At 38.3% G+C, this 14,897-nt stretch overlaps 1 protein-coding gene across 3 annotated transcripts; it reads left to right on the top strand.

Annotated features, from left to right (window-relative positions):
* Positions 1-5,438: 5,438 nt before the first annotated feature.
* On the top strand, positions 5,439-14,663 carry LOC117358026 (protein odd-skipped-related 1-like). Of its 3 annotated transcripts, none has more exons than XM_033939439.1 (4): positions 5,439-5,797; positions 10,955-11,035; positions 11,993-12,689; positions 13,506-14,663. In XM_033939439.1, exons 3-4 carry the CDS (start codon positions 12,049-12,051, stop codon positions 13,636-13,638), a joined length of 774 nt encoding a protein of 257 aa, XP_033795330.1. In that variant the 5' UTR covers positions 5,439-5,797; positions 10,955-11,035; positions 11,993-12,048; the 3' UTR covers positions 13,639-14,663. The 3 variants fall into 3 exon arrangements, with proteins under 3 accessions (XP_033795330.1, XP_033795328.1, XP_033795327.1); XM_033939437.1 differs by having other exon boundaries at positions 5,439-5,780; XM_033939436.1 differs by having other exon boundaries at positions 5,439-5,669.
* The last annotated feature ends 234 nt before the right edge of the window (positions 14,664-14,897 follow it).

Consider the following 14,897-nt stretch of genomic DNA (forward strand, 5'->3'; position numbering starts at 1 on the left):
GAAATAACAGATAAAAAGGGGTTAAACATGATATCAGAAAAAAAAGACCCATCTAGTCTGCCCATCCATAGCAGTTTTAGCTCTTTGATCCCTTTTTTCCCCTCAGTCCTGTGTACTTTTCCACAAGCATTTTTCAATTCACATATTTATTTATTTGTTTGGATTTGTATCCCATCCTCCCAGAAGAGCTCAGAACGGGTTACAAGTTTACTTACATAATAAAGCATAACAGGGTATACATAATAAAGAAGAACGGGTTATAGTAATGTTGAGCATGACAGTACATTTTAGGTCATGACATGATACGACAATACATAGGAGAGCATTATGTTAGTCAAAAAGCATGGCCATACTTAATAGGATATGACAGGACAAGACCTCATACAGCATGGGGTGATGTTATTTGGTTTGACATTGCGGTAACTAATAGAGCTTGACAGTACATTATAGGGCCTGACAGTATGAAGCGTGGTAAGGCAGTACATAATCGATCATGGCAGTGCATTAGGATGCATGACAGTGCATGGCATGGCAGACAATACAAACAGAAGCATGGAAGGAATATGATAGTGCATGGCATGGCAAGATAATACATAGCTGTGAATGATAATATATGCTAGGTGTGATATAGCATGGAATGTCTGGCAAAGTGGGGAAGTATTGGCAATGAAATTTTCTATTATTTTGCCTTTTCAGCATGGGTTCCGCCCAAATGTTAGTACCAAAACTCTTCTAGTTTCACTTCTTTTTAAGATTCAACAGCTACGGTCTAGTAAGAAGCACACTATCTTACTTCAGTTTGATCTCTCTGCAGCTTTTGATGTAGTTAATCACAATATTCTGCATTACCTGCTTTCAGAAATTGGCCTTGATCAAATTGTTCTAGACTGGTTTGACAAATTTCCTACTTTCCGCTCTAATTCAGTCAATATGAAAGGTTCCAATTCAAAATTGTGGAGAGCCCTCTGTGGTGTCCCCCAGGACTTTCCATTGTCTCCAATCTTATTTAATATCTACATGAATTAATTGAAACATTACGATTTGAATTCCTGAGAAACTTTATCAACATACGCTGATGATATCTTCATATTACTTGAGGTTGATCCACATCTCGATAATTTGATACCCAATATTAATCACTGTATTACCAAACTTCAGTCCTGGGTGACGATGGTCCAGATGAAATTAAGTGCTGCCAAGACTAAGCTTTGATGGCTTGGCCCAAAGTTAGATTCTCTCCCTTCTGCTGTGATCTTAGACTCAGGAGAATCTTTGAAAATTGAGTTTTCCTCGATAATACTGGGTATTGTTATTAAAAAGTGTTTTTTCAGCCTTCATACTCTGAGAAGAGTGAGATCACTCTTTCACCAACAACCCTTCTCTCTATTGGTTCAATCAATCATTTTGTCAAGGCTGGATTACTGCAATTCAGTGTATTTGGGTCTTTCAAAGATCAGTCTGCAGAGACTTCAATTAATAAAGAACACTACAGCTAAACTTATTTTGGTAAGAGTAAATTCATTCACGTAACCCCTCTACTCAAGGAATTACATTGGCTTCCAGTGAATCTTAGAATTCAATTTAAGTGCATTTGTATTGCATTTAAGATCCTATTCGGCATTTTTGATACTTTGATTCCTTTAGACTGGAATGCTCATAGATCTCATCTTGCCAGAAGTTCTCAAAAATTAAAACTTATATTTCCCTCTCTCAGTAGTAAAAACAGAACCTTTAAGAGATTTAGTCATTCTTTTGCTTTTAAATTAAGCGGATTCTGGAATGCTTTACCACTTACATTATGAAATTTGGGTTCTTTTGCTTTATTCCAGAAAGTTCTGAAAATTTTTTTGTTTGCTAAACATTTTGGAAACTAACTATTTCAGTCTACTTTTCCTTGTCAAGTTTATGTATTATGTATTACATTATGTTAACCGAGTCGAGCTCCTCTTGGTTGATGACTTGATCTATAAAACTAAGAGCAACTTTTACAAAGGCATGCTAGCGGTTTTAGCGCGTGCGCTAGCCATTACTGCCTCCTTTTAAGCAGGTGGTAATTTTTCAGCTAGCACGCGCTTTAGCACGCGCTAATCTTGTGCATGCGCTAAAAACGCTAGCGCACCTTAAGTTTTAGTTTACTTTAGTTTAGTTCTTATCTCCGCTACCTCTGCTGGGAGGCTGTTTATTATCTACTACCCAAACTGTAACAGATTTCATGGGGAGGGCCTGAGAGGATATGGAATTGTCTGATTACTTATTGTCTAAGCAATTAATTGAGTTCTTATTAAGAACAGAAGAATTGCCACTGTTGGGTCAGACCAGTGGTCCATCATGCCCAGCAGTCCACTCACGTGGTGGCCCTCAGGTCAAAGACCAGCGCCCTAACTGAGACTAGCCCTACCTGCATACGTTCTGGTTCATCAGGAACTTGTCTAACTTTGTCTTGAATTCCTGGAGGGTGTTTTCCCCTACGACTCCGGAAGAGCGTTCCAGTTTTCTACCATTCTCTGAGTGATATAGTAACATAGTAGATGACGGCAGAAAAAGACCCGAATGGTCCATCCAGTCTGCCCAACCTGATTCAATTAAAAATTTTTTTTTATTTTTTCTTCTTAGCTATTTCTGGGTAAGAATCCAAAGCTTTACCCGGTACTGTGCTTGGGTTCCAACTGCCGAAATCTCTGTTAAGACTTACTCCAGCCCATCTACACCCTCCCAGCCATTGAAGCCCTCCCCTGCCCCATCTTCCACCAAACGGCCATACACAGACACAGACCGTGCAAGTCTGCCCAGTAACTGACCTAGTTCAATATTTAATATTATTTTCTGATTCTAAATCTTCTGTGTTCATCCCACGCTTCTTTGAACTCAGTCACAGTTTTACTCTCCACCACCTCTCTCGGGAGAGCATTCCAGGCATCCACTACCCTCTCCGTAAAGTAGAATTTCCTAACATTGCCCCTGAATCTATGTTTGTAAGGAATCTATCCCCTTTAAATTTTAGAGAGTGCCCTCTCGTTCTCCCTACCTTGGAGAGGGTGAACAACCTGTCCTTATCTAATAAATCTATTCCCTTCAGTACCTTGAATGTTTCAATCATGTCCCCTCTCAATCTCCTCTGTTCAAGGGAGAAGAGGCCCAGTTTCTCTAATCTTTCACTGTACAGCAACTCCTCCAGCCCCTTAACCATCTTAGTTGCTCTTCTCTGTACCCTTTCAAGTAGTACCGTGTTCTTCTTCATGTATGGCGACCAGTGCTGGACGCAGTACTCCAGGTGAGGGTGCACCATGGCTCAGTACAGCGGCATGATAACCTTCTCCGATCTGTTCAGGATCCCCTTCTTTATCATTCCTAGTATTCTGTTCATCATTTTTGCCGTCGCCACACATTGCGTGGATGGCTTCATAGACTTGTCGATCATAACTCCCAAGTCTCTTTCCTGGGAGATCTCTCCAAGTACCGCCCCGGACATCCTGTATTTGTGCATGAGATTTTTGTTACCTACATGCATTACTTTACACTTTTCCACGTTGTATCTCATCAGCCATGTTGATGCCCATTTCTCGAGCCTGATTATGCCACGTTGCAGATCTTCGCAATCCCCCTGTGTCTTCACTACTCTGAATAACTTTGTATCATCCGCAAATTTAATCACCTCACTCGTCGTACCAATGTCTAGATCATTTATAAAGATGTTGAATAGCACGGGTCCAAGCACCGAGCCCTGCGGCACCCCACTGATGACGCTCTTTCAGTCTGAGTATTGTCCATTTACCCCACTCTCTGCTTCCTATGATCCAGCCAGTTTTTAATCCATGTGAGTATTTCACCCTCGATTCCATGGCTCGCAATTTTCTGAAATAGTTGTTCAAGCGGAACCTTGTCAAACACCTTCTGAAAATCCAGATATACAATGTCAACCAGGTCACCTTTGTCTATCTGCCTGTTTACTCCCTTGAAGAAGTGCAGCAAGTTTGTCAAACAAGATCTGCCTTTCCTGAAGCCATGCTGGCTGGTCCTCATCAGACCATGTCCGTCAAGGTGATCAACGATGCAGTCCTTTTACCATCTTTCCCGGTACCAAGGTCTGACTCACTGGTCTGTAGTTTCCCGGATCTCCCCTCAAACCTTTTTTGAAGATCGGCGTAACATTCACCACCTTCCAGGCTTCCGGAATCTTTCCCGATTTGATCGACAGATAGGCTATTAGTTGAAGCAGTTCAGCTATAGTCCCTTTCAGTTCCTTGATGACCCTCGGATGGATGCTATCCGGTCCCGGTGATTTATCGCTCTTAATCCTATCAATCTACCTGCATACTTCTTCTAGACTGACCGTCAACCCTATCAGTTTCCCGTCTTCGTTCTAGCATATAGTCTGATGGGTTCTGGTATGCTGTGTATATCCTCTTCAGTAAATACAGACGCAAAAAATGTGTTCAGTTTGTCAGCGATTGCTTTGTCCTCCTTTAGCACTCCCTTTATTCCATGGTCATCCAACGGTCCCACCACTTCCTTCGCGGGTCATTTCCCCTTAATATATTGAAAGAATGGCTTGAAGTTTTCGCCTCCTTGGCTATTTTTTCCTTGTAATCTCTTTTGGACCCTTTTACTGCCTTATGGCACCTGCGTTGATGTTGTTTGTGCTTATTCCAGTTTTCTTCAGTTTTTGACCTTTTCCATTCCTTAAATGAAGTTTTCTTGTCTCTGATCGCTTCCTTCACCTCTCCAGTGAGCCATGCCGGTTCCTTGTTCTTTTTCCTCTTGGATCCCTTGTTGATACGCGGTATATATAGATTTTGCACCTTGGTGACTGCTTGTATGATATTTTAAAAGTATGAAATTAAAGGAAGCTAGTTTTGCCACTGAATAGCTCTCTGGGATTCAGTGAAGGCACTTTGGAGTAGCTGATGTTTTATTTGAATTATGAGTTAAAGATGATGTGAATAGTTAATAAAGCTGCAGACAAATACTTGTTCTACAAATTAGTGTGTGTGTTTATTGATTGTTTGTTGATTATGTTATATAGACTGTATGCAGGTAACAGAATGCAAATGCTGTTTTGAGGTTTAACAGCAATGAAAATTCAGACCAAACCTAATTTTGCACAATGTGACATGCAATGAATATTGGAGAGAGTGTCCAATCAATGTTATGGTAAATTCATGACAAGTTTTACTTTGTCTTGGAATATCATCTCCAGTCTCAAACCAGCTTCCATGGCCCTCCTTCTCCGTCCACCATCTTACCAAGAAACTCGTTTCTCCTTTGGGAGATTCACATGAAGTATTTGTGTAGGTTAACCATCCAAGTTATTCCTCAAGTCCAGCTGCGTAAAGCTTCTGCTGATCCCCAGCTGTTTCATGGGAGGGTTGGCTCTGAGGGACTGGTGTGCATGCGTGCTGACAGACTGCTTGAAAAAGGAGGCGGGTATAGGAAAGAGTTCAGTGCAATTTGAGATCTTGTTCTTTGCACAGCTCGAGAGCAGGGACAGGAGCTAGAAGGGAAGCCAGATCTACCCCCCACCCTCCTCCCTGCACTGCTGCCAGGGCTTGGAGCATGCCAGCTCCCGCTCTGTCCCTGGCACTCCCTCCTGCAGGAATTATACCGGAGCTCCCTACCCCTATCACCGGGGATCCACGGCTCTTACACTTAGCCCCAAGCATCAGCAGTAGGTAAATACTAAAAGGATTTCTTCTCTTCTCATTGGACTTCAGCCTTCTAAGATAGAGGATTCCGCTTTAGAGAGCTGATCTTGGAACTTTGGGGGTGTGGAAAAGACTTTGGTAGGCATTGCATGAAGGTGATTACTTAAATAATGACATTTTTGCTCCTGTATCTATTTTCTTTATATTTAGAAGGTATTCAGTAACTATAGTTACATACTGTACATGCCGAATGCAAACCTAATTAGTCTGTGAATTTATCTAGGTGTAAGAATACATTACATCTAGTTTAGATTTGCTTTTTTTTTTTTTTTTTTAAACAAGTAGCTCCAGGTCTCTGGGTCTTTTGAATATATTTTATTTGCAACCAGATGAGAAACCTGTTTTGAAATGAATTTACAGTGGGCAGGTCTGGCTGCAGGATACAGTATCTGGAGAACACTATTTACTTTATGATCTGTTGAAAGTTGTAAATTTTGATATTAATCCTAGTGCAGTTTTTCCCTGTTATTTTGTCCATCATAAACTGATGTAATCAAAGGTATTTAATAGCTAAAAATACGAGAGGGGATTGAAGTTATTTAAAGCATGTGTTTTTAATGTGCATTAAGGAACAAATTTAGAAAGGACCACAAAATTAAAAAAAAAAAATAGAAATGTTTTCAGGGTACTATCACAATGGTAGTTTCCAGCTGTGAGCATGTACATAAAAGTTGAGTTTAGTAATTTCATATAGTGATTTCATACCAGATTCTCAGATTAACCCCCTACCCCTTTCACAAAGCTGCACTAGTGACTGCTGTAGTGATTTAAAGGACTTTGGGGTTTTTTGTGCAGCAGCCGCTAGTGTGACTTTGTAAAAGAGGAGGTAAATTAAATGAACAAATCAGGCAGCAAACAGGTGTATGAACACCAAAAAGTGTGAGAAATGAAAAAAAAAAAAAAGAAAGAAAGAAAATTAGCTAAAACAGGCTGAAATAATGATCAATTTTTAATATACTTATAAAGTAGATATAAGGAGAATTTTAGGATAACCTCGATGAGCGTGAATTATTTACGGATTATTTATTCCAATTAAGTTATGCTAGAGCAGCATCGATTTTGTTTTTCTATGGTTACAGGCCTTCTATCCAGATGACCTCTATATAATTTAGTAACCTTGCTCTAGAATATCTTCAGCAATAGAAGGCTCATCTCTTAACCATTTTCTGTTTCCTAATGCTGGCAAGTAGAGAAAGTTTGTCCTTAATAACCCATTAGCACTGTCTATCTGCAACAAAGGAAGATGAGAAAGAATAGGAAATTGGGCTAGAACTGTTGACAATATATATATTTTAATTTCCGTGGCTGGGTACGAGTACAGTGTGGCATGAACCAAACACTAACATTCTGAAAGAGGTACAAGTGTAATATTTGTTTCCAAAACATAATTTGTCTCTGGAAGAGAAGAATATAAAGTGCATGTGCTAATTAAATGGGACCTGCAAGCTAACAGATAAGTTTGCCGAGTCTCTTTATGAGTTATTAGACGTTCACAACTAAAAATTTTTTACATGATATAATATGTTGTCTACTCTTTATATGCGATGATTGGGCAGTGAGGTGGTTGGTTCTGGGGTGATCCCCAGCACCCCCCCCTCCATGATTCTGAGCATAATAATAATTCGTGTAGACTCATCTATATCATCTGCACAGCTTCCTTATAAGCACAACAATAGAGTGATTTTTGCATTTCAACAAAATTAAATTTGACTGAGCAGTATCCAGGATCTCATGCAGAAAATAAGTCAGTAGGGGGGAAAAAAAAAAAAAAGTAGTAGCCATAAATGTATACCTAGAATGACCAATGATTCTAATAATCAACACAAAATCCTCAGACCTTGTAATCCATTTTGTTTCGGAAATCTATAATTAATCAGTATTACTGCTGGTGGTCTTTTAGCATGTCACTACTGATTTCCTGATAAAATGGGAATGATGACTTTATAGAGCTTTAGCAAAGGAGAGTGTGGTGTAGTGGTTAGAGCTACTGTCTCAGCAGCCTGAGGTTGTGGGTTTAAACCCTGCACTGTTCCTTGTGACCCTGGTCAAGTCACTTTAATCCTGCACTGCCCCAGGTACATGAAACAGATTGTGAGCCCACCGGGGAAATGCTTACCTGTATGTAAACTGCTTTGAGTGCGATTGTACAACTACAAAAAGGCAGTATACATGTCCCAATCTCCTTCCCTAAAGATATCTGAGGCACATGTTGGCTGACTTCGTGCCGTTTCCATTAATACGAGCAATTGTCTCTTTTGTGTTCTCTTAAACCCTAGTGAACTTCTCACTTGCTCTACAGTCTGTAGCTAAGTTTCTAGCAAACTTGAAATGGCCCAGATCAAGACCTGTTGAGGCTGTTGAATTACTTATCCAAAATGAATAATATAAGCCCATCAGACTACTATGTATCATTTCTACAGCACTGCCAGATGCAACCAGCATTGCATGTTGTATTGGACGTGCAACAAACTTTCAAGGAATATGATGCATGCTGGTGAAACGTCCCCTCCCTCACCCCACCAGCTCTGATACAGTCGCAATAAACTGGCGACAAGTATAATTTTTGTATAAAACATGGCCATTAGATTCAAACACGTCTCAATCACGTTTTGGAAGAGGATCCTAGAAATTTGGATTTTTAAAAATTAGTTATACACAAGCAATGTCCATTCTCCCTTCAACCAGTCATATTTGTTTAGCAGGCTATCTAACATTAAGCATATTACAAATTCCAGAAACAGCTCCTTTCTGGGACCAATGCTCAGCTTAACCAATATCTAGGCAGGCAACATATAAGAAACAGATCATTCAAAGTGACAAATACAAATGGAGAGAAAGGAGCAAGCAAGAAATTACACTTTCCAGCAACAACTCCAGTTCATACAATATCAGAATATGAGAGAACTAAAATTAAGGCTGCCATGGTTTCACACAATGGTACAAAATGATTTCTAGCACCTAGTGTGCATTGTAGTACAAAGAACAAGATAGCCGGGCACAGATGTGGTCTTTCAAGTTTATGGTCCTAGTTTGCAGGGTAAATTTATCTTGGCAGAAAAGGGGTTTGTTTCAGTCTTATGTCAGTGTACTAGCGGTCTGCTCTAAATTGCTCAGCAACCAGGACTTGTGTTTAAAAATGGCACTGTTTTATTGCCATTGGGTACAGATAACTCACCCAGACTCTTCTGTAAAATGTTAGATAAGGATCTGTTTACATGATGCAGAATTAAAGGTAGAGGTGACCAAGCACTGAAGAAATTAAAGAATGTTGTTCTCTTCTTTGGTGAGCTGTGGGGAAGTGAACAGGCATTAAACTTCAGAATGGAAACATGCATTAAATAGGTCTTACCTCCCTCTTTCTCTTAAAGATACAGATAGAGATCATAAACCAGATACAGAAAAAAAAATCAATCATGACATGATTATAAATTCTAATTTCATTATTTTCGTTCTATGCTGCTAAACTGTATTCCATTCTCTTCAATGATGCCACAGAACTGTGTGTGTGTATACGCGTGCAAGAGGTATATATTATGAAAAATTTATACTACCTTTCAGGAAAAAGAAAATAATTATCTCCCACTTCTTACATAGGAAAATTGAGTCAGAAAGCAAGCATGAACATTTTCAATTTTCCAGGAAAGGGAGAGGATCCAAAAGTGTAACATCCCTTTTTCTCTCTTATTCATATAAAGGATATCAGGAATTTCTAATCACCTACAGGTGAATCCAGTTCTTTCCCATTTTCAGAGCTGGAAGCAACATTGTGGAGAGAAATGAGTATTACAAACAGGCCTAAGTAATTATGAGTTTGTCAGTTTCAGTATAAAATTCTGTATCTTTAATGTTTTATTTTATATTTACCATTTTTGGAAAATAATCAATGGCTGAGAGCTCTTGTGACAAAGCTTACAGTTAAAAACCTGTCTTTAAAATACGGCAATTTGCAATCTCCTTCTTTTGAAGTGGTTAAAAGTGGAAATAGCTTTTTATCAGTCACAATTAGTGATATAGACAATTAGCCCACAATCTTGACAAAATTGACATTTTAATTTTTGTTAACCGCATAGAACCGCAAGGTAGCTGCAGTATATAAGAAATTTTGTTATGTTATTATTTTATTCTGGGTCATTGTTGTGGAATGCCACAAATTTTTTATGGTGTTGATTTCATGTGGACTGGAGGGAAAGGTATTTTGGGGTTGTGGTTTTTTTTTTTTTTAAATCTTTGGAGCTAACCATGCTTTCCTAACTTTTACCTAAAATAATCTACTTGGCTTTCTTTCCCTTTTAAATCCCTTTTCTATTCTAGGTCTGAAGCATTTCCACCCTTGCTTACAAACACACTAAAAAGGCATGAAAGCAGTAACCCTTACTGTTCCAAAGACATTCAGTCCTTATTTTCATGTATGTCAGACGTTTTATATTGTGAAATTTTATATCATCAATTAAATATAATTTACCAAATTCTTTAAAAGTGGAAACACAATTTAACTATTCATTCTCAGCAGAAATGCCTTTCTTACTCAAGACATGGTTCCCAAAAGTTCATTTCATTTACCTTATAAATCTAAGGGTGATGCGGACCTGTTCAAACTTCATAATGAATTAAGCACAACTAATTGTTAAAAATCATAAGTAAACAAGTAAAATAATTTCTGTAGGAGAGAGAATTATGAATTAACTCATTCTCCCTCCTTTCTTTCCTCCCCTGTGCTCCTCCTCCCCTGCGCTCTCCTCCTCCCCCCTCCAGACAAAAACAGTTTCTTGAAAACACCTAGGGAGCCAATTGAAGCACACAAATTTGAGATAATTAGAGTTAATTCTGCTGGTAAACAAAAGAGAGATTTTAGTGCTGGGCGTATTTACCTTTCAGTTTCCAGGGCAGGTCCTTTTCCTTGAATGACTGAGGCTGGGGTAACCCGTCTCTGTACGTGCGGCTGCTGAAAAGTTCTCAGCTAAGAAGAGAATGATGTGGAGCCATGGAACTTGCAAGTTATCCCACGCTTTTCTTGACACTTTTTGTTTTAATGATATGAAATTAAAAAGTGTCAAGACAAGTGTGGAATAACTTGTAAGTTTCATGGCTCCACATCATTTTCTTCTTGGCAGGGCTGAGAATTTTTCAGTGGTCCCCTCGTATAGCTGTACCTTTCACCTGCCTTTTGTCACTCTGCCAGGCTGGGCTCTGTGTAGACCAACTGAGATTTCACTGATTTAAGCACTGCGTGAACATTTTCCACTTTTTCCTAGGTGGCGTCCAACGATAAAGGCAGTTTGATCGCTTTCTCACTTGTTTCCTGACGTCTGGTACAGCGGTGTCCTTTGCTTTAGGTAAGGCTTAGATTCTAATGCAAATAAGACAGATGAGAGACAAACACAACTATAACTATAATATGGTAATCTTAAAGCAAATAACCATAAGAGCTGAAATTTAGGGCTCCTTTTACGAAGGTGCACTAATGTTTTTAGTGCACGTACCGGATTAGCGCGCACTAGCTGAAAAACTACCGCCTTCTCAGGAGGAGGCGGCAGCGGATAGCGCGCGGGCGGCATTTTAGCGGGCGCTATTCCGCGTGTTAAGGCCCTAACACGCCTTCATAAAAGGAGCCCTTAGTGTCTGCCTTCCTTGTCTTTTCTTTCTCTAAAGACATTTTAATGCAGACTGGAAGGCAGAAAAAAGATACCTGCTCTGAAAAGTGATTTATAAGTCTATTAAGCGAAAGTGTCTGGAAAGAAATAGTTTGCAGATGATGCAGTTCTACCTGTAAGATTTTGGCCTAAACTTGCTTAATTTGAACATAAAATAAATGTAAGGTTGAAATGCATTTTGCTAGCAAATCCAGTTCATTTACAGGAAAATAGACACTTTTGACCAGGAAAAAAATTGTATATAGTCTGCTTATTCAGTCAACAGAAATCTGACTCTCTACAATAAGACCTTGCCAAAATATCATTGGAAATTTTTAGAAAGCATGTTCCAGGATACATTTTCTTTTAGGAAATATAAAATAACTAAAACTGTTGTCACTCGGAATTCTAATGATTATTTTGTGGATGTTTGGTACAAATATTTGAAGACAACAAGCTCAAGGTAGTCACCTGTCCAAGGGCTGCCCACAGGTATAGCTACTTTCACTTATGTTTTGCAGCAAAACATTGCTACTATTACTACTAGTCTTGCTACTGCTAGTAAAGTAGTATAGTAGTGGAAATAGTAGCATTATTAGTTGTAATAGTAGAAGTAGTAGTAGTAATAGTAATGTTATTGTTTTGTTATTTTTTTTTAAGGAAGTTTTGGAGGGAGACTGAAAAGCCTCATCAAGTTGACTCTACAGCCAACCATTATGGGCAGCAAGACTCTTCCAGCTCCAGTGCCAATTCACCCTTCTCTACAGCTTACTAACTATTCCTTCCTGCAAGCTTTTAATGGGCTACCGGTGCCAACAGACCATTTGCCCAATCTTTACGGCTTCAGTGCCTTACATGCTGTTCATCTCCACCAATGGACTCTGGGCTATCCCGCTATGCATTTACCACGTTCCTCTTTCTCCAAAATTCCTGGGGTTTCAAATTTGATGGATGCTAGGTTTCACATACCTGCGTTCCCTCTGTTGCCCCATACTATCCACCCTAAAAAAGAATCCACAAATATGCCACTTAAGATCAAACCCCGTTTTGATTTTGCCAATCTGGCTGTGGCAGCCACTCAAGAGGATCATTCAAAAATGGCTCACCTAGATAGCCAAGGCTCTCCTGTTTTGAGTTCCCTTCTTGATGTTACGAAACTATCACCAGAGAAGAAACCAACCAGAGGCAGATTACCATCTAAAACCAAGAAAGAATTTGTGTGTAAATTCTGCGGCAGGCACTTCACCAAGTCCTATAATCTTTTGATCCATGAAAGAACCCACACTGATGAAAGACCGTATACTTGTGACATATGCCATAAAGCTTTCAGAAGACAAGACCATCTTAGGGATCACAGGTAATCAATTCTTTAACATGTAAAGAAGATTAGAAATGCCATTACTAGAAACCGTTTTATCATGTAAAATCCACATTACTTCTACATACATTTCAGTCTTATTTTCATAGTTCTGTTGTCAGAAGATTTCACGTGTTTTTCATATTGTCTATTCACATTTCTTGAGGATGCTTGAAAAAAAGCCTCAATTCCATTTATATTTATTTCATCAGTATTTTGGTATTCTTATATTGATAACTGTGCACAGGTAAAATGTTATTGTAATTTTTTATATGCCTACTTCTTAAGGTAAAAAAAAAAAAAAGTATAGTTAAGATTTAATAGATCATGTATTACCATGATCGTAAATTACTACATTTTTATAATGTTGTTATCATACCAGAGGAATTTACATTAATTTCATGATGTATTGATAAAATGCATGTTCCTTTGTCCATTGTCTTAAAACATCAAGCTTTTAAACATTTTAAAAATAATTAACACATAAACATAGCAAATAATTAAAATTCAATCTAATGTGAAATGCACTATATAGGAGGGGGTGCTGAAAATTTCTCAGCCCAACCAAGAAAAAAATGTCGATGTCGATATGGTTCAATTAATGATCCGAAGCAATGTCAAAACATAGAATTTTGTTTCTTTAAATTGGCACTTAACACTCTTTTCAGCTACAGTGGCAAAATAATGCTCAGAATTTAGGAAGTTGGTTGGTTGGGCTGAAAACTTTTCAGCACCCTCTCATAGTGAAACTGAGTAGAAACATTTATCTTATATATATATATATGTGTATTTATTTATTTTTTCATTTTTCCCTAGATATATTCATTCAAAAGAAAAACCATTCAAGTGTCAGGATTGTGGGAAAGGATTTTGCCAGTCCAGGACACTCGCTGTTCACAAGACACTGCACACACAAGTAAAAGAGCTTAAACCTTCAAAAATAAAATGATGAACTATCAATTTTATTCATCAGACATTATTTTAAAGAACTGTTACATCATTTTATTATACCAAACGAGGAGCTCAGTCAAATTAATAAAGCACTAAACCTTATGACAAAATGCCCTTCCATATACATTTTGTTTAAACAAAAAAGCTGATCTGGAGAGCTGGAAAGGATCCGTAGGACTGTGATAAATTTTATGCCAAAAGGTGGCGCTCATGAGTTGGACAGTCATCTCAAGAAACTTTAGATTATGAAAAATATTAACTCCTTTTTTTCACACCTCTAAGATTTGAGGGTAGGGGTAGGAAGTTTTGTGAATAAAATATAACATAATGCACTCAGATATAAAATGCTGATCCTTCCTGTGAAGAATGACAGTTTGAAATAGGGTTAAAGAAAATTTCTTCCCTGGAACTTACCACATCATTTAGGCTCTTCATGGCTAATGCTCGAGTGTAGACCTGGAAAAGCAAAGCACCTGAACTCTGGACATAAAAAATTGCTAACTTTCTCTATGTGTTAAAGTTTTTATCTGGTGCCTTGGGCAATTAGGTGTGGTTAATTGTTTGGTGAATTGATTTGGTTTTGTGGCACATCAAAGGACAAGGAAAGACAATTAATAAACAAACTAAACTAACCTTTTACAAAGCTGTGGTTGTGATTCCCATGCACAAATTCCCACCCATTCAATTCCTATTGACTGTGTCACATTTGCCATTCTAGGATTCACTACTTTGTCTATGTAAAAGGGGCCCTAAATTAACCATAAAATTGTACCGGGTGTACTTTAAGGTACTTTAAAGTACACCCAGTACACAGGGAGTTTTAAAACTGACAATTATGATCTTGTGAGCCTGGGTTTCTTTGTTTTGTTTGGGGTTTTGTTTTAACCAGTGAAGAAAAGACATTCCAACATTTTGTAAGAAAAGAAAATGTATGTTTATGTGGCACTTTATGCTGATTTTTGCTAATTAACATTTATCACAGGATTTTTAAAAGTATTACAATAAATGGTCATTTTACAGGCATATTTAGCAAATTTAAATTCACTCTTTAAAAATAACCCAGTTTAAAAAATATGCATGCTGATATCTGCAATTACTTCTGTGTCTAACTGAGCAAATGTCACCCACAGTTTCTGTGGGAAAAAAAGTTTTAAATGAGCGATGGTATGATTATGACTTGTAAAAGGCCATTGACAGCATTTTGCTCCTTCAGGTGTGGTCAAATTCATCAACTGGTATTCAGAGCTTTAGGTTTTA

Source organism: Geotrypetes seraphini, chromosome 3, assembly GCF_902459505.1.
Source record: "Geotrypetes seraphini chromosome 3, aGeoSer1.1, whole genome shotgun sequence".
NCBI lineage: Eukaryota > Metazoa > Chordata > Amphibia > Gymnophiona > Dermophiidae > Geotrypetes > Geotrypetes seraphini.

What these genes read in the sequence shown, in the direction of transcription:
- LOC117358026 (XM_033939439.1), top strand. Translation starts at nt 12,049, where the DNA reads ATGGGCAGCAAGACTCTTCCAGCTCCAGTGCCAATTCACCCTTCTCTA. An exon ending in GACCATCTTAGGGATCACAG is followed by an intron (nt 12,690 to 13,505) that starts GTAATCAATTCT and finishes ATTTTTCCCTAG; the next exon opens with ATATATTCATTCAAAAGAAA.